This window comes from Mastigoproctus giganteus, chromosome 1 (genome assembly GCF_048544385.1).
Source record: "Mastigoproctus giganteus isolate SK-2022 chromosome 1, ASM4854438v1, whole genome shotgun sequence".
Lineage (NCBI taxonomy): Eukaryota > Metazoa > Arthropoda > Arachnida > Uropygi > Thelyphonidae > Mastigoproctus > Mastigoproctus giganteus.
This window is the reverse complement of record NC_143575.1, coordinates 107843476-107870951: the sequence shown is the minus strand read 5'-3', so window position 1 is coordinate 107870951 and position 27476 is coordinate 107843476. Positions and strand designations below refer to the sequence as shown.

At 36.7% G+C, this 27476-nt stretch overlaps 1 protein-coding gene across 2 annotated transcripts in view; it reads left to right on the top strand.

Moving 5' to 3' along the window:
* Positions 1-27476, top strand: part of LOC150091086 (COP9 signalosome complex subunit 9) — a 59545-nt gene that overhangs the window by 14591 nt on the left and 17478 nt on the right. The window contains exons 2-4 of one of the 2 annotated variants that reach the window (XM_090374187.1): positions 6831-6905; positions 8407-8479; positions 13056-13113. In XM_090374187.1, the coding sequence (XP_090230313.1) occupies positions 6834-6905; positions 8407-8479; positions 13056-13093 (183 nt within the window). In that variant the 5' untranslated portion in view covers positions 6831-6833 and the 3' untranslated portion in view covers positions 13094-13113. Of the gene's footprint in view, positions 1-6830; positions 6906-8406; positions 8480-13055; positions 13549-27476 lie in introns of those variants that run through there. The other variant, XM_090374179.1, reaches the window with a different exon arrangement.

The window sequence follows — 27476 nt, the reverse complement described above, 5'->3', positions numbered from 1 at the left end:
ATTGTTCCTTTGCTTCCGACTAACTTACACCATACAGATTCTATACTAGTATACTAGTACCAGCAGCCTGGAAAATAAGATGCAGGATATTTCAGAGACTACTGGGAATCATTGGGGTACAAGTAAACACACGGGTTGTGTTAGGGTGGCTAAGAGGAAGAGCAGGTGCATGTATACTTGCGTGTACACCAATGCTAGGAGTCTAGTAAATAAATTTGATGAATTTGAGGTATTGCTCAAACCATCAAAGGTAGATATTGTTGGGATTTCAGAGACGTGGTGTCACACAGATATAAGGAATGCAGAACTGGAATTTGGGGTGTACAATGTCTACAGAAAGGATAGACAGGATAGGAAGGGAGGAGTGGTTATGCTATTAGTTAAGAAACATAAAATCCAAGGAAGTGAAGCCAGTCGACATCGCTGGACAGTGCAGTGTCGAGTCAGTTTGGTGTGACATAAGCATTGGGAGATCAAAATTGAGAGTAGGAGTGTGCTATAGGCCTAATGACTCTGATGAGTATAATAAGAAACTGTACAGAGAAATAGAGTGGGCCAGTAAATCAGAGAGTCTTATTATGGGGGATTTTAATTTCCCAATATTGACTGGAATTTTGGGGCTGGTCACTCACACACTAGCAAGACTTTTGTGGATTTATTGGATGATTGTTTTCTACATCAGCATGTTCGGAAGGCAACTAGAGGGAGTAATACTCTTGATTTGTTTATCAGTAGTGATTCTTCATGCATTAAGAATCTGCAGATAAATGAACCACTAGGTGGCAGTGATCATAGTGTTCTGAAGTGGGATTTACTCAAAGAGGTAACTACCATTAGGGGTAAAGGGAAGGGGTATTGCTTTCGTAAAGGCGACTACGGTGGACTGAGACAGTATTTAAATTCTATACAGTGGATCAACTGATGATGTTACCAACAGCAAATTCAAAATGGGAAGCATTCAAAGAACTTATCTTGGAAGCTACTAGGCTTTACATACCAACTAAGAAATATCGTTCAAGGTTTAGGCCTAAATGGATGTCAGATGAACTAATGAGGCATATGGCAGAGAAGAAAAATGCATGGGATACATACAAATTAACACGTGACACAGAAGCCTATGATAGATACAAGTTGATCTGTAACCAAGTTACAAAGGAGGTTAGGCAGGCGAAAGCAGATTACGAGAAATCCTTGGCAAAGGATGCGAAGAAAAACAGCAAAAAAAGGTTCTTTACTTATGTAAACTTGAATAGGAAGGAGATGAATCAGATTGGTCCACTTGATATCAATGGGTCAACTGTTGATGATCCTGCTCAGGTAGCTAACAAACTAAATGAATATTTTGCATCGACATTCACACATGAGGAGTTATTCAGCAAGGGGAATGCCAGAGGTGTATTCAACTCTAGCAGTAAGCTACAGAATCTTGAAATAACTGTGAGTAAAGTGGAGGAGAAACTGTTGAAGATAAACACAAGAAAGGCACCTGAGGTGGATGGAATCTATCCAGTTATATTAAAGGAGGCAGCAATGGAAGTAAGCAAACCCTTAGCCATAATTATGAGAGCTTCCTTGGACTCAGGGGAGGTACCCATGGACTGGAGATGTGCAAATGTGACCCCAATTCACAAAGGAGGATCAAAGGCTGACACAAGTAATTATAGACCTGTGAGTTTAACTTCTGTTCCCGGAAAATTAATGGAGGCACTGGTTAAAGAAGCACTGCAGGATCATGTAGACAAGACCTCAGTTATAGCTCAGACACAGCATGGTTTTGTTAAGGGGAAGTCTTGCCTGACCAATTTGATTGGATACTATGATGCAGTCACAAAAGAACTGGATGCAGGGAATAACTTTGATATTATATACTTGGATCTTAGAAAGGCTTTTGATACTGTTGCACATGGAAGACTTCTGCACAAATTGGAGCAGTATGGCATTGGAGGCAAATTGCTGCTATGGATAAAGGGGTGGTTGAGAGGGAGAAGACAGAGAGTGGTAATCAATGGACACTGCTCATCGTGGACTAATGTTATTAGTGGAGTCCCTCAGGGTTCAGTGTTGTGTCCTTTATTGTTTTCTGTATTTATAAATGATATTGATGATGGTATATCAAGCTTAATGTCCAAGTTTGCAGACGATACGAAGGTTGGCAGGGTTGTCAAGGACACTACTCACACTATGCTGCTGCAACAGGATCTGGAAAGGTTGAGCAGATGGACTGAGAGGTGGCAAATGAAGTTTAACATTGACAAATGTAAAGTACTACATATGGGAAACAGCAACCCCAGAGCAACGTATCAACTCTGTGGTACTACACTGACAGTGGTAGAGAATGAAAGGGACCTGGGGGTGGTTGTGCAGGCAGATATGAAGTTCTCTGAACAGTGCAGACGGGCTGCAAGAGTAGCTCATGGTGTATTGTCAATGATATATAGGAATTTTTCTAGCAGGGATAAGGAGGTGATTATTCCCTTGTATGAGGCAATGGTCAGGCCACACCTAGAGTACTGTATACAGGCCTGGAGACCTCATTTCAAGAAGGATGTAGAGCTGCTGGAACGAGTACAGAGAAGGGCAACAAGATTAGTCGAATGGAACAAAGGGGTGCTCTTACGAAGAAAGGCTTAAGTTTTGCGAATTACAGTGTCTGGAGAATAGGCAGCAGCGAGGTGATCTGATAGAGGTGTACAAAGCCTTGAATGGTTTGAGCATGCTCAATGCTGGTGGGATTCTTCCTCTTGCTCAGAATAATCACCTGAGAGGGCATAAATTCAAATTGAGGAAAGACAGATGTAGGATAGATGTGCGGAAATTTGCCTTTAGCCAGCGGGTGGTTGGTAGGTGGAACAGACTTCCATCCCTTGTCGTGGAAGTTGATAGCCTAAATAAGTTTAAGGCTCGGCTGGACAGGTATTTCGAATGAACAGAGGGGTGAAGTGGAAGTGGTTATTTTTTATTTATTTATTTTACTTTAATTTTTTTGGCTGATGCTGCATAAGCTTGCTTTCTTGCATTAAATGCCTCTACTAATGCTAAAATGCTAATGCTAGTAGACATTACTTCTGACTCAGCCTGCTTTTGATAAGAAGCATGACCTCTCCACCATTTCTATCTTCCTTATCTTTCCTAAATGTATTATACATACCATAGTGGAACTCGTTATCACTAATTTTCTGATGGCAGCATATTTCTGTTAGCCCTATTATATCAGCATTAGTTGTCCTAACCAGGAGTTCAAATTCGTCAATTTTATTGACATCACTCCTGACATTACTGTAGATACAGTTAAGACTAAGTAGCCTTCAATAGTTCAGTATGCCGATACACCCCTTGAAGTTATTTAGATTTGTATCCCAAGCTTTATCTTCCCTATCATTTGAAACATTGCTACCATCAGAACATCTTATCAACATCGGCTTTTGTGGCAACAAAAAGAATTCACGAGGTGAGTGCAAGCATTACATTGATCTGTGTCATCAGATAAATGAGGATCTAAATTTCCCTTCTTCCTCCTAACTAGCAGTTTCTCCGAACCCCTAGGGTATCTCAATGATACTGGCAAAAATCCTTGCACCACCTTTGTTCAAATGAATACCATCCTTACAAATGCGGGCCATGCTGATTAAAAAAAAAAAAAAAAAATTCCGTCAAGAGCCTTGCAGATTCCCTCAAGTCTTGAGTTAATCCACAAGGCTTTCAGCATATAGTCCCTCCTAATGTGCCTGGGCAGAATTGCAGACACATACATGGTGACCTAACTCTTGGCATTTTCTCAGCGTAGTCCAATATTTCTCCAACAGATGGTCAGGTCATATACACTTAATATCGTTAGTCCCCACATGAATAATAATTCTCTTTACCGCCCTTAAAATCTGACAATCTGTTGGTAATATCATCAATTGTAGCTCCTGGCAAACACTCTCTGGTTCTGGACCACCTACCTTTATTACAAATGTTACCCATTTCCCTAACAGTAGAGTCACCCAATAAAACTAGATGACCTTTGACTAGAGCAGTCTGTGCTTAACTATTCTTTTCTTGGTCCTGAATTGGGGGTGCATCACTTGGCAAGTCAGGAGATACCCGAGTCCCTGACGAGCTGCCAGTTACATTTGTTCCAAGGGCAAGCATTCGTTTCTTCAGTGACTCAAATTCTTTTTATAAAGCACTAATTTGAAATTGTTACACTCCTTACATCGGTTGCCAAGAAAAAAATGCCAGATGAGCTAGGTTTGCCACCTTAGAATACATGTCACAGACTGTATAAATGATGAAGTAGCGAATCACACCATAAATGCCCTTAGGCATTTCCCTTTGAGTCCCAATGCCCTTCGAATTTCAATTGTAACTGGATCTTGTTGCAAGTAAAATTTGAACTTTACAAAGATTATGAAATTATAATTTACAATATATTACAGAATTTCTGTTAACAAATTACCACCGAAATTAAACTGTTGATAAAGATTAAATCACTAAATAAGTTAAATTTAAGCTACCGAACTAAAGGTAAGGAAATTCCTGCGAAAATATCAATAACAAAGGCTATTTGAATATTTTGCTGAAGCTTTCCAAATACTTAACTAAATACAAAAATAAACTAATGTATATAATTAGCATTAGTATGGCATATGATGCAAGAAAGCAAGCGTATATAGCATCAACCAAGAAAAAAAAAAAACACCCTTCCCATTTTACCATCCATTCACTCCAAGTGTTTGTCTAGTTCTGCCTTGAACTTATTTAAGTTGCTGACCTCCACTACAACAGATGGAAATTTGTTCCAACTAACCACCTGCTGGCTAAAGGCAAATTTCCACACATCTTTTCTACAATTCCCCTTTTTAGCAGCCTTTAGGAAGCGACGTCATTTCCGTATCATAGTATGAACTTATTCTACTGAATAAGTTCAGTAGAACTTATTCAGTATACCATACCGAATCAACGTTAGTGACTGAGTTAGCATTGTTAGTGCCATTTAGGAAGCGACGTCATTTGTGTCGTTTAAAATCCAAATGGTCAGCTTTCTTCGTTGTCAATCAGTTGCATTATTACCGTTACAAGAAAATTTTGTTACTAATCGATTTTACTCTAGTGCTGCCATAGATGTTTTCACATAAAAAAATTAACTTCATTGGTTGTCTGTCTTATTTCAAGAACTTATGAACTAAGGATTTAAATGGGAAGTTCCCCAAGTCTGAATTTAGCATTTTCTAATTATTATTTGCTTGTACATAATACAGTTTCTTAAACTGAAAAACATTTCAAAATAATGCTGTCATTGAAAAGAAGCTAGGCATTTGTGGTTCTGATTTTAAAAAAAAAAACAACAAAAAACTCATGTGTTAATTAATGATTCATTTCTAACAGTCTCTCCACTCGCTGTCTCATAGATGTACTGTTTCTGCTGCATGCTTCTTCTACAGATACTTCCATGGGCACTGTTCTTCTGAATTGGCTTCTATAATTCCCGCTCTTTTTCAAAACAGTCCGAACACGTGTTATCTTTAAAAAATTCATTTGGAAGGTTCTAAAGATGGTAAAAGTGTAGATTGTCTTGAGAAGTCACAATGTTTATATTATTGATACTTAGTGTAGTAAAATTTTATTTTTGAAAAAATTCAAACCTTCCTTGCATAAAAATGACAGTACAAACTACTCTGTTTCCATAAAATTAATGTTAGTTAATTTTTGAAAAAATTCAAACCACTCTTGCATAAAAGTGACAGTGGAAACTGCTCTGTTAGTTAATCGTTTTGACTGCATTATTTCTATAGTTTTTTTTTTTTTAGTATTGTTATCGGTTTAAAAGTTTGCAGTATAGTTTGAGGTCTGTACTAATATAATATATAAATCGCAAATCTGCCCTGCCGTGGAATATTGTTCCCACATCTGGGGTGGTGCCCCCAAAACCTCTCTCAGGCTTCTTGATTCCATTCAGAAGAGGGCAGTTAGGTTAATTAATGATTCATCTCTAACAGTGTCTCCACTCGCTGTCTCATAGATGTACTGTTTCTGCTGCATGCTTCTTCTACAGATACTTCCATGGGCACTGTTCTTCTGAATTGGCTTCTATAATTCCCGCTCTCTCTTTCAAAACAGTCCGAACATGTGCCGCCACCAGCCAACATCCATTTGCTGTCCAACTTCAAACTCACAGAACCAACTTTTCATCTTCTTCGTTTATTCATTCAACTGCCGTTTTCTGGAACAACCTTCCTTCATACGTATTTCCTGAAAATTACAGTCTACAGAAGTTCAAGTCCAATGTCAACAAATATCTTCTTTCGTCTTCTCAACCTCTAACCCAAGCACGGTACTAAGTACTATAGGTTCTAATACCTCACGTTTGGGGTTTACATAAAAAATATATATATATATATATATATATATATATATATATATATATATATATATATCCCTTCATGAAATCTCTTCCTCGTTAACCTCTGCAGATGGGTAGGTTTGATGTATGCTGTTTGGAAAGAATAGAGTTTGAATTGCCTTACTAACAGTAGTTTGAGGGCTTATTTAGTTTGTCTCAGACAAAGGCCTGCTAACTAAGATTTCATCTGGGTTTTTTAACCTATAATTATTAATATCTTTATTGCAGGCAGCGAATGGTTACATAATTGCCTAAACTCTATTTTAGGCAAAAATAGTTTAGAACATGCTGTTTAATTTCATAATTTCGGTTACTTGTGTGAAGGTATGGTTCCAGCAAAGATGGTATGTCTAAAATTATCTTTATGATGTATAATTTCATATAAGAATTCTTTTCTAATGCTCATCTTTAATTAAATTTTTATACTATTTAAATATATTTTTAGATAATGAAACCTGGTACTGTTGTGGCTGATGAGATGTTTCCTGAAGGTGCAGGGCCTTATATGGACTTGGAAGAGGCAAGTTTTTAGTTTTTGAATTTCAGTTTTTATCATACTAAAGAAGTGAATGTTTAATGTAACTTATTAATAAATTATAGCTCTGCTTGTCTACTGCATCTGCAGCCATAAATAGCCATCATATTCATTGCAGTCATTGATTCAAAGAGTTACAGTGGGAAAGCTGTTTATTTTTATGGTGACTTCAAAAATGAAGGGCAATACCCTTCAATTTTGAGTCATCATAGAACCACCCTAGAACCTACAGCACTGTGTATGTACTGAAAGTTAAGAAGGTAGAAGTTACTTTGATATGCTGGACTTGAATTCCTTAGATTGCAATTTTGAGGAAAAGCATACAGAGGAAGGTTGTTCTGAAGAACAGAATTAGAAGGGATAAATGGGAAAGAGGAAAAGTTAGTTCATTGTGTGAAATAATTGCATGTGGATTGTTGGAAAACTGATGCTGTGGTTACCATAAGGCAATCACAGCATGTATTTGTTAAGTGGGAGATTGTATGACCAGTCTGATTAGCTACTATGATGTTTGCATAAAGGAACTGGATGCAAAGAATAGCTTTGATTTCACATATTTAGATTACAGTAAAGCTTTTAATACTGTTCAACATGAACAACTGTTATATAAATTAGAGCAGTGTGGTGTTAGCAAAAGTTTGCTACTATTATACAGAGTAGTAGTGGCAAATGATGCAAGAAAGCAAGCTTATTGCTTATTGCTTTTTTTTCTAATGCTAGAAAAAATTTTTAGCATTAGAAAAAAAAAAAACATGAAAAAAAAATTACCTACATACTTCACCCATCCATACCCTCCAAGAATTTGTCTAGTTCTTTTAATATTTTCAAACCATCAGCTCCCACGACAACAGATGAAAGTCTGTTCCAACAATCAACCACCTATTGGCTGAAGGCAAACTTCCCCAGTTCTGCAAATTGTAGCATCTGGAAACTAGGCACCTGTGAGGTGATCTGGTTTAAGGTTTTGAATGGATTGAGGAAGCTCATTACTAATGGCATTCTTCCTCTTGGTGAGATTACACACATGAGGGGGCATAAATTCAAATTGAGGCAGGATGGATGTGCAGAGGTTTGCCTTCAGCCAGCAGATTTTTGGAAAAAACTTCCATCTGTTGTTGTGAAAGTGGGTAGTCTGAATATATTCAAGGAAGAGCTAGACAAATTATTGAAGGGGAGGACAGGGAATATGGGAAGTTTATTTATTTACTTATTTTTTGGCTGTTGCTGTTTAAGCTTTCTCTCTTGCATCATGTATTACTGCTTCTACTACTATTAATAATAAACTCTTTGTGGATTAAATGCAATGCGTATTGAACATCGGGGCGAATACATTGAAAAAAAAAAAAAAAATTTGTACGTCTTTTATACTCTTTTTCTCAGAACTTTTTGACAACTGCTCATATTATATATATTTTTTTTCTTCAATGAAAGTCTAAAAAATATATATTATTTATTATTGTTATTTTATTATTTTTTTAAAATGTAGGCTGGAGGATCAAGTGGTTTGCTAATGGATTTGGCTGCAAATGAGAAATCTGTGCATGCAGACTTCTTTAATGGTAGGATTTTTTTTTTACTTTAGTTTAATAGTTTTTATTCTGAATTGATTTTATTTAATTTTTGTAGAATTTATTTATTGCATTCTGTTCAGATAAGTGTAAAATTAATACCAATATCTAATAATGCTTTGCATTATTAGATATTGGTATTAATTTTACAATAATTTTAAAAGGCATATCTGAGAAATTTTTGTGAGGAAAAAAAAAGTAAATACTGTTCATGACATGATATGAGTACTGTACAACTGCACCTATGGGTAGGGAGGTGATTCTGCTTCCTTCCCACCTCTCCAACCTCCCATATTAGGTGACTAATTCAAATGCTGAACTCTTGTTTTCTGGCTGTATGGCATATATGTTCACAGGTGATTTGTATGTTGTGCAGGGAACGAAACTGAGTAATGCATGGAGAACGTAATTTGTCCTCATCTTCCTCTGCCTGAAATGATCAGTCAACTATAGCCCTGATTGAGGAGATATAAAGAATTCCTCCAGTTATAGTTTTGAATCAAATTGAGGCTGTCCTGGAGAATACTGCTGATTGAAAAATAGACATGTCCTATAAGCTCTATCTGTTTTCATACATTTTGGGGATATGTAATCAAAGACAAAGGATTATTTCTAGCTCCTAGATTCTGGCATCAGAATACCCAGAGTAATAATAAAGAAAACATTAACATTTCTACCATTATTTCTGCTAATGGAGTGTTTTGCATTTTTCAATGTAAATGGCCTCTTACTTCTTTTTAAAATGCAGTGCAACTTCAGTATAGCACAAGTGTCCAGGACGACTTTAACACCTGCACTATAAGTGCAGCATATTATAACTGAAAATAGAATTTAAACAGTTTTTAACATGAATACACAATGACCATAAAATTATGTATTAAGCAGGCATTTTTGTAATAAGCAAATTTAATTTCATATTTTTTTCTCCTTTTAGTTTTACAATTTTTTCCAATCAGTGGACAAAATGGGTTATAAAATGCAAATGCACTCTTACTGTGGTTTTTTTAATAATGCTGTACTTTAATAAAAATATTAAACAGCAATGCTTCTTATACTTAAAAAAGTAAAGTTTCAAATTTATCAATTTCTTGTAATGATCCCAAGCTTCCAAAATGAGACATTAATGGGGAAACCAAAATTACAGTATACTACATAAATAGGAAATGAGGAACAACTTGGCCACATAAACAAAAACTTTTTTTTTCTAACAGGTATTAAGGTATTCCTGGAATTCGTTGAGTAAGTGAAAACCAACATCTTGGAATGGCTCAGTGACATTCTTGATCAGACTGTGGGACTTCTCTCTTCTCCCTCCCCCTAAGGATGTACTACTTTGAGTTATAAACAACACGAGTGAATTTTACAATACTGCAGTACAATTATGGATAATACTATTGTATTATCAGTAGCAGCAACTTATAAAATTATACAAACTGTTTGTCCATTCATGCACACTTTGTATTATGCTTCTAGCAGCTTTTGCCATTCTGAATGTGATTTCATCCTTGAAAAGTATGCCACATAGCTGGTACTTCTCTCAGATTTAAATGTTTTAGTTTTCCAGGTGTCCCGTTTCATGACATGAAATGTTTAATGTCTTGATACATTTTTTATTGCATCTGTAATTGAGGTGAGGCAAGAGAAACTGAACATCTACTGTAATTACTTTGGGATGACTACTGTTTGCTTATAAAAATTTAATCCTGTAATCAAGAGAATGCTGTAACTCATTGGTCCACTCTTTAGAAACCATTGCAGTAGCTGGTTTTCCTCTGTGAAATATAGAGTTCCCTTTAGGGAAATTTCCTGTTTTGCCATAAACTGTAATGGCCACATATGATCAGAGGAATTTAAAAAAACAGAACACTCTAACATTACCATATTTAGTGACTGTATGGGCTAGAATCATAGTGAATTCAAACATATACTACTGCATGCTAGCATTAACCACTCAGATATGTCAAGCCATTTCTTTTTATGTAATCCTGTACACTCTCAATGATTTTGAAGAAAATTTTTATTTTTAAATTTATATTAAAAGAGTTACAGTTAGTATTAATAAAAGTGAATAAGTGCAAGGAAGCTAAGTTTTTTTTGGTGAAAGTAAAGAAAGCCAACACGAGAACTACGGGAAATTTTACTTCTACGGGAAACAATAATGATGTATTGATTAGTTTTTTCTCATTATTAAAAGCAGATTATTGGAGTTCGTGAATGTAATGCCTTCGCGGCTGAAATTTACTTATGGGTATACCCTTCAAACTGCCTCAGTCTTAGGGTGCTTATCCCCCTTCTCTCTGTCTTAATCCAATAGGAAAATGACTTCTATTTTACTGCAACTACCGATAATATGCACTGTCTGTAGAAGTCATTTTCGTATCGGGTTAAAAGAGCGAGAAGGGGGAGAGATAAACACCCTAAGGCTGAGGCATTCTGGAGGATATCATAAATAAATTTCAGCCCATTCATGAACTCTGATAATTTGCTTTTAATAATAAGGAAAAACTAATCAATGCATTGTTATCGACTTCTACTGCTACTACTGATAACATGCATGTTTACTAAGAATAAGCAAAAAACATTGTCTCATTTGTCTAGAAGTTTCAAATAGGCATTGCAATATCTTTTCTGTATTACCAAACGGTTGTAGACACAGTTCATAAAAGATGACAGAACAGTTAAAAAATGGCTTTTAAAATTGGACAAAAACACATCTAGCAGCAGTCATCTGATTTAGGCATACAAAAACCAAAATTGGATACATAATCTGGAATTCTGACCTATACGTTGATGGAACTGTATCACATGATATATAAATAGATATAGAAGCTAAAACAAAAATAACTAACAATGAGGTTATTTATTTATTCATGATTTTTTTTTTTTTTTTTGCCATAAATTTTTTATTTGGTTTTTGACAAGAATTTTACTCCAATGTTGGACAATCAAGTCAAAATAAGAGTACATTAATATGTCCACGATTTTATGTAGCAGCATACATGTGTTTGAGGAACTTATCTGCACAAGCCCGTGTGCATTCTGGGAATTTCTTATCCCAAATATCATACAAATCAGCTGTAAACACACTTGTGCAGACATAATATACAGTGGTGCAATATGGTCTAATGCGACTAAAACACTAGAATGACAACACCAGCAGGCATTCTGAAGACTCATTTGTGAAAGAGTTAATAATATTAATTAAGATATTCAAGTTTAATGTCTAGGTTTGCTAATGTTAGAAGGTGGGCAGGATACTTCAGGACCTACATAAATTATTTGGATAGGCTGAAAAATGGCAGTTGAGTACACTTGGGTAATGCCAGATTTAAAATAGTTAATAATCAAGACCTCTTGGGAATAAACTATACAGTCTGATATAAAGCTCTCTGGAAACTGTAGGTAGGCTGATAGGAAAGCTCATTGAGTTTTTTCAGAAACTCTGCCAATAGTGACAGCTGATTATTCCATTATATAAAGCAGTTGTAATGCCACATGTTGAATATTGCACACAGGCTTGGAAACTCCACTTAGGAAAGATATGAACCTGTTGGGTACAGAGAAGAGTGAAAATAATGGTTATGGACACAGAGTATTCTTGTCAAGATATACTTAAGTTTTGTAAGTTGAAGAATTTAGCAGCCAGGAATCTGTGGGGGTGGTCTGATGGTGGTTATTAAGAGGGCTGAGTAAACTAAACATTGAAGGTGTGTTTTTATACTTAGTCATGCGACATGTACAAGGGGACAAAGAAATTGTAGAATAGGTGTCTGAAAATTTTCCCGTAGTCAAAAAGTGGCATTTGGCTGTTGGAATATAAATTCCCATATATTTTTGTGTAGTTGAAGTTTAGTTAAATTTAAAGAGAGTTTGGACTGGACAAATACTTAAAAGAAATGGGTAAATGAAGTGAGGGAAGGTGACACTGGCTATACTCATATTTTTTGGCTGATGCTAAGGCAAATTGTAAAGGCAAAATTACATCATTTTGCCTTTACAATTCTGATGTCAGCATAAAGGTATAGTGGATTAGCCATGTGTCACTCATTTGGAGAGGTAAGAATTCCTCCAGGTCGAGTGGAACTTGTTGGCAACAACTGGAATTCTTAAGGATCTCTTTTACCTATCTCAGGCTGAAGGAGTGGGTTTCCCAGGAGTTACTGAGTTTTACCATCTGAGTGATATGCAAATTGGCTTCTGAACACATACATGGTTGTACAGCAGACTGAATACACATAATGAATTCAGTAATCTCTAACCAGAGATTGATGTACTAAGGAACTCCCAGTCAGCCAGCCACACATAATGAACTCTCTAACAAGAGGTTGTACTAGGGAACTCCTAGTCAGCCACTAAGTTAATAGTCCTTGTATGTACAAGTGAACTGCAATGGCTACTTTTTTAACAAATAAACTGGAAACAAAAATCATATTACTAAAAGAATGATTAAAACCTTTATTTTTTATTCAGGCTTTTGAATGTATATTGTGCTGAGAAAGTCTACAAGACTTAGCACAAGTATTGAATTTTTTATTATTATTATTATTTATTTATTTTTTTTTTTTAGATTTTGATGATCTCTTTGATGATGAAGATCTTCATTAAGGAGTGAAAATTAATGAAATGTAAGCAGATGTCAATGTATACTTAGTGTGCAAAAAAAAAAAAGGGGGGGGGGAAGAGACTAACATGTTGAAATTTGCCTCAGTGTGGGTTGTAGGGAAAAGTGTTTGTCATTTTATATATAAAAAAACTTTTTGTTTCACTATAGGGCTTAAAGGCCAATTTACTTAAAATATATAAATTTTAAAAATTGTTAAATTGCATATTTGATATCATGTCATTCATTTGTATTACTATTTAATTTGATAACACCACTGCTGTGAAATGAAATCAAAGCTGAATAGTGTTCTAAACATCTGCATTCTGTTCCATGATAAATCTCTTACAAAATAATGCTTTTTCCTTGATAAAATTTTCTATTTTCTGTACACACAATGCCGACTTGTATGTAATGGTTGGAAAAACAAATGCAAATTTTGGTGGGCTTCTTACATGATATAAATGCCAAACTTGAAAAATAAAATCTCAAATAAATAAAATTTAATTTATTGGTCATATTCACATTTCATTAGAACATTGTACAAATATTAGCTTTTCTTGACATTATGTGCATATTAGTATATCCAGGTATTGAATACATTATTCCCATTAATATGCTTTGCAAATTGAACATAATTCAAGAACACTGTACTAATTATTTCTGTGAGATTATTTTAGTGATTGTGACAATATTGTCTTCACAAAAAGTTTAGTGAATAATTTTAAATCATATAGTAAAAAATCAAATTTAAAGTTCATTTTCCACTTTTTTATTTTTTTGATTTGTACATGAAAGCTAAAAACAGGCTACTTGCATTATAGAGACAAGGATTTTAATATGATAAAATTTTTATAGATTTTTGACCTAATCAGTCCTAGTTATATAAATTAAAATGAAGTTTTTGAACCCCTAATGGAAGTTTGTCATTGGGCCAGAGTTTGAGTTTAGAGAATTTCTCTTCTTAGATTAAGTTATATTGGTTGATGCATAATGACACCATTGATCTCATTATGCACACGTGGTGTCTGGATACCTTTGTCATAGTGCCTGTTAGTTTATTAGGTTTATTATATGTATATGACATTTAGGACATCCTTGTCACAGTACCTGTTAGTTGTGTTGCAAACTGTGCAGTGCAACATCGGGTAGGAAAGCAGCATCTCTTAGACAGCGAGGCAAGACAGAAATATAATGCAGCAGTATTTATAGAGCTATTATAAAACTCATGTACTGAAATTGTGTGTGTGTGTAAATATATATATGTGCGCGTGTGTGTGTGTGTATATATATATACAGCCACTCCCCGATTAACGTAAGGGTTGCATTCTGTGGAACTCTACATAAGTCGGAATTTCCCCCATGCTTGTGCAGAACTTGCAACTGTGCTAGCTGAATTGATTGAATCAAAAAAGAAATGTTTTCGAAGAACATGTGAATAGAATTATTTATTGTATTTATTCAATTTTTTATCTTATGTGCAGGAAAAATGACAAAAGCATGCAATTTAAAAAATTGCAAAAAAAGAGAGGAGATAGGCATAACGTCAGTAAGTTTTACCTCTCAAGCATTGTTGCCAGAATTGACGTCTTCAGCTGATAAGTACGCCACTGCAGAGGTTGAGGGCTGTGGAGATTTAGAAGTGGTCAGCCACTCAACCTTATGAAAGAACATATTAATGGATGACTGGACGGTGGCTTTTTTCTTTTCATTGTAGATTTCTTTGTAGCAAGCAAGCATATCATACACTACTCTGTTAACTTTTAAGAATCATTCGCTGTCAGGATCCATCTTCTCAAACCTTGACATTGCTATCTCTTTAGTGATGAAGCATCTCGGCTCCTCATTTGATTCATCTTGATCTTTGTCAGCATTTTCTTCTTTCACTATCGCTGCCTGCAAGTCAGTAAGTTCTTCGTTAGTAAGTTCTTCGTCAATAAGACTACTATAATTTCACTATTGTTCTTCGTTAGATAATTTCTTCTCTTCCTCTATTAACTCCTCCATGTCTTTGGCATGGAGGAGTTAATAGAGGAAGCTAAAGTAACTCTGCAGCCTTTACAATCTTATCTGTAACCTCTTCATATGATTTGTCATTTTCAAATCCTTCTAAGCCTTTTATATTCCGTGGGCATATTTTCTTCCATATGCCATTTAAACAACTTTTAGTAATTTCCACCCAGGCCTTATTAATGTTTAAGATGGCGTGGTAAATATTGTAAGATTTCCAAAAGTCTCTTAATGTAAAATTTTTCTCACCGTCTATAGCAGACAATGCCTGAACAAATGTTGTGCGTAAATAGTATGCTTTTAAATTCGAAATAACACCCTAATCCATAGGTTGGATGAGTGAAGTTGTGTTTGGTATAGAAGTTTGAATTGAAATCATCTTGATGTATAGGATGTCCAAGAGCATTATCTATCTAATAGAAGCAAAATCTTGAAAGGAACGTCATTGTCTTTACAATATTTTTCAACCTCGGGAATGAAGCAGCATTTAAACCAATCCTCAAAGAGAGATATCGTTATACATGCTCTCTGGTTCATTCGGAAATGCACGGGTAGGGTGTCTTTATTGATGCCCTTAAATGCACGAGGATCTCCAGAATAGTACACAAGCAGTGGTATTAATCTGTAATCTCCTGCTGCATTAGCCCCAAGCAAGACCTTGACCCTATCTTTTGAAGCCTTGAAACCTGGCATTGTCTTTTCCTCTCTGGCAATGTACGTTCGATCCGGCATATTTTTCCAATACAGTCTCGTCAACATTAAAAATTTGCTGCATTGAATAGCCACCTTCATCAATAATTTTTTCCAACACATCACAAAATTTCTCTGCAGCTGCAGAATCGGCACTGGCAACTTCACTGCATACTTTAATGTTTTGGAAACCAGTGCAATGCTTGAACCTATTAAACCACCCGTTGCTTTCCACGAACTTGGCTTGGGGTTCGCCATACTTATCCTTAATATCTTCATAAATACTTCTTGCTTTTGCTTGAATGGCCATTGGACTCAGGGGCACTCGCTTCTGAACCTAATTTTCCATCCATATTATTAACAGCTGTTCCATCTTTGAGATAGCACCTGAACACTGTTTTGTGATCACTGTTGATCTTAAGTGTGTTGATCCTTTGACATGTTCTTTTATACATGCACTGTCCTTTAAAATAGTATTCACTGTTGAAGCAGTAGGACCTAATACCCTTGCAATAGATTGTCCTGCTTTGTCCAAACTTTGTACTTAATCATTTTCATCCTCATTTCTAAATCAATTTTGTTTCATTTCCTGGCCCTGCCAGCACTTTCCATTGGTCCCTTTCCCTTCACCATTGTAATACATAAATAGGAATGAAGAGAAGTGTCTGAAAATTTGTTTTTTATATGATTGAAGATTTCAATGAAGGGGAACACATTTCACCATAATACCGTAATGTAAAAACCCACACAATTCCAGTTATCGGTATTATCGCAAATGCAATATGATCAAGTTTACTGCCAGTTTATAATTAGATGCACTAACAGAAAAACCCAACAAACCAGAAAGTGCAAATTGTTTTTATTGTTTTTTGGTCATGACTTCCAGAAACATGATTTTGAAATATATCACAAAGGCATTCAAAATTGATTCTTATAACTGAACATATGATAAAGAAGAAAGTGTAGTGCAATTTCCATTATAAATATGACCTTTTAGAGAGATAAATAGCTTAGTAATATAATGAAATTTTCAACTGCCAAGGAATTGGAATGAATTACAAAAAAAAAAACAACACAATGTGTTATTGGGTTCACATTGCAATATTTTCATGATGCCTCCATTTATCCCTACAGATGCAAAATACGTTTCCATATTTTTTTCAGTTTGCACCGACCGGCAAAAACTTACATAGGGTCGAATTTGCGTAAGTCGAGTACAGATCAACCATCACTAATCCGGCCACCGCTAATTCAGACATAATTTCCGCGAACGTAATTTCAAATTTCCTGGGTCAGCGCACCGACCTGCCGCTACTGTTTTGGTGGTGTTGGTTACAGCATCAGCTGTTGGCTGATGCTGCAACCAACGCCACCAAAACAGCTGCAATCAGCTGTTGCCACGAACTCATAAACACTGGCAAGCCATTCCTACCTGTTTTCTGCATTTATTATTATAACCTGCTCACATTTAGCCCCAGCCATGGTTCCATTGCATAAAGGAAGTGCCTCTCGTGGTGTAAAGCGCATACACCATACATTGTCCATAACAGATAAAGTTGAACTTCTGAAAAACTCGACAGCGGTGTGTCTGTGAGAAGTTTAACTCTGCCTAATTGTAAATTCCAGCAATTTCTCTCAGTTTCTCTTATCTTAGTAATTTTCTTTTAGCCATTCCTTTTTAGATTTTTTTTTTTTTTTACAACACACTTATACAAACTTGCGGCAAACACAACACAATATGATGGATAATACAGCACGCTAACAAACTTGTTTTCACAAAATCTCTAACAATACTGACAAACTTATTGCGATGTTTGAGAGTTTATTTTATCGTAATTAGTTTTATTGCAGCGCTCGCCGCGTGTGCAATAAACTAATCACAAACGACTTTCATATGTATGCCGTAATCGCAGAGTAGTATCTTACTTCTCTGTATGGCATAATCAGCCACACGTATGTGGCTGACACGGTTTCTCAAGAAATAAAGTAACCAACATATGTGGCCACGTTGGCCACATATACGCAACATAAAAAAAAAAAAAAAAAAAAAGACTTTTTTTTTTATATAAATATATATTTTAAGCGAAAAAACAACAAGACTGATATTACAATATTTATTTTAGAATTACTAATCAAATTATTTCCTAAATATTTTTTGGCCCCTGGGGAATTTTTTTCTTAAACTAGCTTGGTAATCAATGTGTTAAAGGTAGAAGGAGGTGGTTAGCTGTTGGGTAAAATGTATGTGCTAAAATAACCACCGGTGATCCGGCAAACTCACTAATCCGGCACCCCACAGGCCCCAATGCTACCGGATTAGGGATGGTCGACCTGTATTAGGTAAGTCGGGGAGTTCCTGTATGTGTATGTATACAGGGTGATTCACTACCAGTGCGACAAACTTGCAGGAGGTGTAGGGGGTACAAAGACGAATCGGAATCACATAGTATTGCAGGGTCCGAAATGCCTTCGTCATGCGGTAGAGGACGTTGAACAGGAGGTCTCGTGAACAGCGAAGTCAGCATTTGCGAACCGTTTCTGTTGAAGAAACCAAGTAGCAAAAGTCCTCCGGAGTGGATAATCCACAGGCTCCAATGATTGGACGCGTTGCAGATGGTATGAACTCATTTGGTTTGTGACAGTATCCTCCATACAGTGGATTGGGAAATACCCAATCGTTGGCCTATCACTCGAGTACTCGTACTCGGATTGCCTTCTGCAAGACGTAGGACATTCTCCTCATTGTCTGGCATCCTCGTCGTTTGCTCTCAATTCATGGTACCTCTCGTGAAACAACCAGTCTCGCATAACCTTCTGTGCACACGTGCGAAAATCGTATGATGAGGAACACGCCTGTGCGGGAAACGTTCCTGGTACAAGCGCAGAGCGGTGTGCCCATTACAGTCCGCAGCTCCATATGCGAGGTGCATGTCGGCCAGTTCAACGTTTGAATACTCGTCCATCCTACTGCCTCAGGAACCGGTTCGTAAATGCTGACTTCCAGCGGGATCGCTGTTCACGCGACCTCCCGTTCAACGTCCTCTACCGCATGACAAAGGCATTTCGGACCCTGCAATGCTATGTGATTCCGATTCATCTTTGTGCCCCCTATACCTCCTGCAAGTTTGTCGCACTGGTAGTGAATCACCCTGTATATATATATATATATATATATATGTATAATTTTTTTTTTTTTATGAAATATATATATGTAAAAACCTTTCCTTAATGTAATACAGCACAGTACAGGAGTTATACTGACATAACTTTAATTATGTATTTAATCAAAGGTTTTTCTTCCATGCAGATTGCTTATTCACTTTTCGGTATGAGGGCCACTAATTGAGGCCACTTTCTATCTGATGATATTCCAGTAAGAATTAAAATAGTATACTGTAATGTATACTTAAATTAGTATTTTAGGTTGACATTGTGGATAATGATGTACCCAAGCCAGTTGTTGACATAGGAGGAAACACAGTGTTCTCCAGTAATATAACGCAGAGATTGTGCATTTTCTCTATTTATTAAATAAAAAGATTATTTTTATTAAATAAAATTGATCATTCGGGACATACGATTTTGTAGAAGAATCACCTTTGAAGGAAAATAAAAACGTCATTTCCATATAATAAAAATTCATCATCTCTATCAAATATAGTTGTTCTTATATTGTTATCAAATATGAGGGCTGTTCAGTAAAGAATGATCATAATTTTTCATGAACAACCATACTACTTCCTATTTCTAGCTAAGCAGTGGAATTTAAGACCACACCAAGCAGTTATTATTATTATTATTAGCCATATGGTGCAAGGAAGTCTGGGGCTTATGTTGCACCAGCCAAAAAAAAAAAAAAATTTTTTTTTGAATTACCCTGAGAGAGATATAGAGTCAGAATCACCAAGAAAGAGAAGAATGATGATATCCAGCTCAGGACCCTTGTCATGTCAAGCCCATACTCACTAGATGTGAGCCCCTGGTGGTTATGTGCATGTGTGACCTTTGTAGTCGGTCAAGTTTATGCCCGTTCAGTTTTGCTCGTGTAACAATGGATGTGACACATGAGGAACAGTATGCTGCTCTCCAATTTTGTTTCTGTTTCAAGAAAATATCAGCTGAAGGGTATGAAATCTTAAAAGAGGCTTATGGTAAATCTATGCTTCCATATAGCATAGCTCGCAGGTGGTTTAGAATGTTTAAAGAGGGATTTACAACCAAGTCAGTAGTTTACAATAAATCGTCAATACAAGTACTTATTGTATTCAGTAGTCACGGGCTTGAACCCTGGTCCACTCAAGGAACGCGTGCTATGCACTCTCACTCCTGATCACTCGGCTATGTCAGGCTGATGTAATTCAATCACAGAAATCGATGATCCTGGCACTCCAACTATTGCTGTCACCATAGAAACCATAAACACTGTTTCTGTAATCATGAGAGAGCATCATATAACAGTAAGGTAACTGGCAGAGATGTTGAGATTATCAGTAGGAAGCACACATGGTATTTGAATGGTATTAGTAGGAAGCACACCATGACCATTTGAATATGACATGTTTGTGCATGCTGGGTTCCAAGACCACACAAGCAACAAGAAGTTTGCATGGAGGTTTGTCAGGTGCTGCAACAGATGGTTATTTAGGTTGGTAAGGTTCTACAAAGTTGATAACAGCAAATGAGACATGGATTTGTCATTTCAACCTAGAGGGTAAGCAACAAAGCTCTGTTTGGAAGTCTGCATCATCTCCAACACTAAACAAAACAAAAGTTGTGGCTGCTGTATGGAATCTCCCTTTTTTTTTTGACATTCAAGGAATGTTTTACTAATATCTTGTGCCACGTAATACGACTGTTTGGGACCTTACTACAGAACTGTACTGCACACTGTGGGATCACAATCATCACAAATGACCACAACTGCATGCAGGTAGGTGGATGCTGCATCACAACAATGCAACACCTCCTATTGCTCATACTCTCATCAAGTACTTAGCCAGAGTTAATGTCAAATGTGTTTCTCGTCCACCCTACAACCCTGACTTTGCACCCTGCAGTTTTATTTTTTATTTACAAGTTAAAGAATGAGCTGCAAGGATAAAGACTTCTGCCAGTCATCAGAAGTTGTAAAGATATTGGTGGTGATTTTCAAACTTGTCAAGAAATGGCTTCCACAATGTTTTTTAAGAATGGCAGAAACGTTGGAGTAAGTGCATTTTAATCAAATGGCGACTACTTTGAAAAGGCTCACCAAAATATGGATGATTAATAAAGGTATGTTATGAAAAAAAAATTACAATTATTCTTTTTTGAACAGCCCTTGTATAATTGATATGTGAAGTGTAGGAGGGGAATATTTCAGTAATTTTCACACAAATTTCTACTATTGCAAGCATTTAGTGGCCATTGGTGGGTCATTCCACTTGATAGGTAGTTCTGAATAAGATACACTAGTTTTATTATAAAAAAAAATAATTTTTTTTTGTTTACAAGGTTTAGATCATGAATAACTTTCAGGCAAAACAAAAAAAAATATATCTTAGCATTTGGTAATTCCCCAATGGGTTGTCCTACTAACAGGATGACTTAATTGACAATATTGGTGTAATAACAGTCTTCATATGTTCATACCCAAGTTACCCACCAGTGGGTTGTCCTGCCTACAGGCATGGGTGTGTTAAGACTATTATTTAACCAATATTTGGACCTAACAGAGGTTTAAAAGGTTTTGATGGTCTTTTCTCAATGATTTTTAGTCGTGTTAATAAATGTTTGATAAAAAGATGTAGGATTATAGAGACCAGATATTCCCATGGAAAGACTATCAATGGAAAGTGCACATTTTAAAGGGAATAAAAATGATGTAATTAGTACTGGGTATAACTTTTTTCTTATAAGAAGGTGTAGACTTTTAAAAGAAGTGCATATTAGATTTAAAAAGATTTTTGAATGAGTAATGTAATGCTATATTTCAGACTTGTTCCAGTTTTTTATTTGTAAATTAATACGGCTAAGGTAAAGAAAGCCAACACGAGAACGACGAGAAACGTCAGATAACTTACATGGAAAATTAGTTTCCCGATACGGCACTCTAGTGCTGCTCGCTCGGTAAACAGACAGTAGGTGTTGTCAGTCTGGAGCCGAAATCGAATATAAAAATACAGTCATAAAAAAGTTTATTTTTTTATGAATGTATTTTTAAATATGACTGATTCTAAAGAAAAAAAAGTTAGGTTACCCCTTCCACTTCGGGAGGGGTTCAAGCTCCCATGGGATTCAAGTGGAGGTAACCTGACCTTTTTTCACCGTTCATTAGGGCACCTACAACAACTAGTTCCTTTGGGACCAGTGCATTCTGCCAAGGTTGACACTGTGTTGTGTGATGTTCAAGTGCATGCTCTGGCATTGATGTAGGCAGCTGAGAGCTTGATGGGCCCTCAATTTAAATCCTTCGAGGTCATCCATCCTGTCCTTCAAGCTCTCATATAAGCCCATATCAATGCTGAGTTGGCACCTGATTTCCTCACACTCCTTACATCGCACACACACACACACACACACACACACACACACACACACACACACACACACACACATTCCCCTTGGCAATATCATGTCCCATTCCTGATTGCTCCACAAACATCAAACAAGCAGTGCATTTCAATAGACTGTGATTCAGAGGGCAACCATCCCCTCAGTTCTCCTTTGAGCCACAGCACTTCCATTAGTTTGAGCCTTTTGCTTTGCTGCTCTGGTCTGAGTCATGATTTCTATTCAAGTTCAATAAAATTCCAATACAAAATATAACCCTAAACTTATATCCCAATGCAGTTATAACACTATATATATATGTATTTCAGTATCGAATATTATCTCTGAGTTACGTTATATGACTTTCTTATCCCCTGTCAACTTATATGTATTAATTTATGATGTTATGCTTGTAAAAACTAGGTCACTATATTTATTTAGTTAAAAAAGTACAATTCAGTTGACAATGAAATTTAATAAGATTAATAAATTTTACTGATTAATTGATACTACTATACTCGCTATCTAGTTTTCCGTTTAAACCATACGCTATCTAGTTCAGTGCACACGTATCGTATAACAATGGCGGCAAGTTACGAACGGTTCATCTACGGACACAATGTATTATTTACTTTCCAAATCGCGCAATCTAAATTCAAAATAAACCATGGGGCTTGACTAGGTCTATAAGATACTTATAGAAAATAATCTAATCTAACAATTAAGTCAAAAAACGGCTAAATATAATTAAAAACTTTGTGTTCGCGGGAGCTGCAAAACTTGTCCAACATGTGGATTTGATACCCTTACCAATACTAAGTAATAACCTACAAAATCTCCATCTAAATTCAAATTAAACTAAAGTATTGTTACTAGGAATATAAAGCAACTCTAAAAAATAAATTAACATGCCAATTTAAATAAAAAAAAAAAAAAAGCAAAAACTTCTCTATTAACTGGAGCCATAAAAGCTTCGCCTGTTCATGTGTACTCTCGCACTTAAAAACAGCATATTGTTAACTCTATTAGCAACTCAAGGTTACTAATAGTTCCACCATCATGAGGGTGCAAGCAGAGGATTTGGTTGTTGCCAAATGACTGGACTTCATCATATTTTGGTCCACTTCACTCATGAGTATCACCTGAATATCAGTCCGTAGCATTTTAGATTCTCTGGTAGCAAGCCCTATGTTGTCATACCTGAGAGAATGACAACAACCAAATCCTCTGCTTGCACCCTCATGATGGTGGAACTATTAGTGGTGGAACATATATGAATTAATTTATTAGCAAAGATATACCCAGCTCCTTCACATAATGTGGCCTAGACAATGTCCCTGCTGTAGGATCAGTGTATGTCTGCCAGGGGCAAAGGTTGATCCTGTTGTAGAGCAGATATCATTTTTTAAGGGTACAAAGGGTGGTGATATTGTACACGTTGGCACTAATAATATTAAGAGTAGGAGACTGGCAGAATTACTTAATAAGTACAGGTCAACGTTGAAAAAAAGCCGTGAGTTAGGGTTGAATTTGAAAGTGTCTGCAATTCTGCGAAGACACGATAGGAGGGAGTATATGATGAGAGCCTTGTCGATCAATTCGGCCCTAGAGAGATTGTACAAGGCTCAGGGGGTAGAATTTTTCTCTGACTGGTCTGTGCTTGTTATTAGGAGAGTGCTTCTACAGGGATGAGATACACTTATAGAAAGGGTACAAGAATATTTGCTGATGCCATCGAGGCAGAGTTAGGTGGGTCAGAAAACTGCTAGCTTGGGGGAATACATGGACTAATAGATTAACAGTAGCCACTGGCAGAGGGGAAAGTGATTCTTGCACTGCTTTTATTGAAATGCGATTGAGCAGCAGCCTGGAAAACAAGGCAATGGGGATTTTCAGGACTGCTGTGAGTCATAGTGAAACAATTAAATACATGGGCTATGTTAGGGTAACTAAGAAAAAGAACAGGTGCATGTATACTTGTGTGTATATACCAATGCTAGGAGTATAGCTAATAAATTTGATCAGCTTGAAGTGCTAGTCAAGACATCAAAGGCAGATATTGTTGGGATATCAGAGATGTGGTGTCAAACAGACATAAGCAGTGCAGAATTGGAATTTGGGGAGTACAATGTGTACAGAAAGGATAAACAGGACAGGAAGGGAGGAGGGATTATGTTGTTAGTTAGGAAACACATAAAATCTAAGGAAGTGCATCCAATTGATGTTGGTGGACAATGCAATGTTGAGTCTGTTTGGTGTAACATAAGCACTGGGAAAGGAAAAATGAGATAGGTGTGTGCTATAGGCCTAATGAATCTGACGAGTATAATGAGCAATTGTGCAGAGAAATAGAGTGGGCCAGTAAATCAGTGTGTCTTGTAATGGGGGATTTTAATTTTTCAGAGATTGTCTGGAATTTGTGGGTTGGTCACTCACACACTAGCAAGGCTTTTTTGGATTTATTGGATTATTGTTTTCTACAGCAGCATGTTCGGGAGGCAACTAGAGGGAGTAATACTCTTCATCTGATTATCAGTAGTGATTCTTCATGCTTCAAGAATCTGCAGATAAAGGAACCACTAGGTGGCAGTGATCACAGTGTGCTGAAGTGGGATTTACTCGAAGAGGTAACTACCATCAGGGGTAAAGGGAAGGGTTTTTGCTTTCGTAAAGGTGACTATAGTGGTCTGAGTCAGTATTCAAATTCTATACGGTGGGACTAACTGATGATGTTACCAACAGCAAATTCAAAATGGGAAGCGTTCAAAGAAATAATCTTGGAAGCTACTAGGCTTTTCATACCAACTAAGAAATATTGTTCAAGATTTAGGCCTAAATGGATGTCAGATGAACTAATTAGACATGTAACAGGTGACACGCAAGCCTATGATAGATATAAGCTGGTCTGTAACCAAGTTATAAAGGAGGTTAGGCAGGTAAAAGCAGATTACCAGAAATCTTTGGCAAAAGATGCAAAGAAAAACAGCAAAAAAGGGTTCTTTACTTATGTAAACTTGAATAGGAAGGAGATGAATCAGATTGGTCCACTTGATATCAATGGTTCAACTGTTGATGATCCTGCTCAGGTAGCTAACAAACTAAATGAATATTTTGCATATACATTCACACATGAGGAGTTATTCAGGGAGGGGAATGCCAGAGATGTATTAAACTCTGGCAGTAAGCTAGATAATCTTGAAATAACTGAGAGTAAAGTGGAGGAGAAATTGTTGAAGATAAACATAAGAAAGGCACCTGGGGTAGATGGAATCTATCCAGTTACATTGAAGGAGGCAGCATAGGAAGTAAGCAAACCCTTAGCCATAATTATGACAGCTTCTTTGGACTCAGGGGAGGTACCCATGGACTGGAAATGTGCAAATGTCACTCCAATCCACAAAGCAGTATCAAAGGGAGACACAGGTAATTACAGATCTGTTAGTTTAACTTCTCTTCCACGGACATTAATGGAGGTACTGGTTAAAGAAGCATTGTAAGATCATCTAGACAAGACGAGTTATAGCTCGGACACAGCGTGGGTTTGTTAAGGGAAAGTCTTGTCTGACCAATTTGATTGGATACTGTGATGTAGTCACAAAGGAACTGGATGCAAAGAATAATTTTGATATCATATATTTGGATCTTAGAAAGGGGCTTTTGATACTGTGGCACATGGAAGACTGCTGCAGAAATTGGAGCAGTGTGGCATTGGAGGCAGATTGCTGCTATGGATAAAGCGATGGTTGAGTGGGAGAAAACAGAGAGTGGTAATCAATGGACACTGCTCTTTGTAGACTAATGTTATTAGTGGAGTCCCCCAGGGTTCAGTGTTGGGTCCATTGTTGTTTTCTGTATTCATTAATCATATTGATAATGGTATATCAGGCTTAATGTCCAAGTTTTCAGACGATACAAAGGTCGGCAGGGTTGTTAATGACACTAATGACAGTATGCCGCTGCAACAGGATCTAGAAAAGTTGAGCAGATGGGCTGAGAGGTGGCAACTGAAGTTTAACATTGACAAATGTAAATTTGTTAATGTTATACGGTGTATGTATACTTGTGTGTACTGCATATGGGAAACAGTAACCCTAGAGTAATGTATCACTGATAGAGGTAGATGTGGTACTACACTGATAGAGGTAGAGAATGAAAGGACCTGTGGGTAATTGCACAGGCAGATATGAAGTTTTCTGAGCAGTGTAGACGGTTTCGATGAGTAGCCCATGGTGTCTTGTCAATAATATACAGGAATTTTTCTAGCAGGGATAAGGAAGTGATTATCCCCTTGTATAAGGCAATGGTCAGGAGTATATAATGGTTAGTCACCTTGAGTCACTATTGTATACAGGTCTGGGGGCCTCATTTTAAGAAGGATGTAGAGCTGTTGGAACGAGTACAGAGAAGGGCAACAAGATTAGTGAATAGAACAAAGGATTGCTCTTACAAAGAAAGGCTTAAGTTTTGCAAATTACAGTGTCTGGAGACTAGGCACCTGCGAGGTGATCTGATTGAGGTGTATAAAGCCTTGAATGGTTCGAGCATGCTCAATGCTGATGGGATTCTTCCTCTTGCTCAGAATAATTGCCTGAGTGGGCATAAATTCAAATTTAGAAAGACAGTTGTAGGATAGATGTGCAGAAGTTTGCCTGTAGCCAGCAGGTGGTTGATTGCTGGAACAAACTTCCATCTGTTGTAGAAATGGATAGCTTAAACAGATTCGAGGCAGAACTAGACAAACATTTGGAATGGGTGGATGAGTGAAATGGGAAGGGGGGGGTGTTATTTTTTTTTTATTTTGGTTAATGCTATATAAGCTTACTTTCTTCCATCATGTCTCCTAGAGAGTTATCAGTAGGTTCAGTCTAGCGGACTGTCTGGCCGGCCTGCAAAAACTGTTGTAGAACTGTACCCACAAAATGTGATGATAGTGGATCTCACCATGATGTCCATTATAACCTCAAAAGGCAATGCTCCTACTGTGTGATGAAAGAGTATGACAGGGATAGCTACCTACCGAGTCCAAAGCACTAAAGAACTGATATTCAGGTGACACTTGTGAGTCAAGTGAACACATCCCATTATCTTATTCTCTCTTGCCTTTTTACACTTTAATTTGCTGGTAGTTTTTCTTTATTATTATTATCCACATGGTGC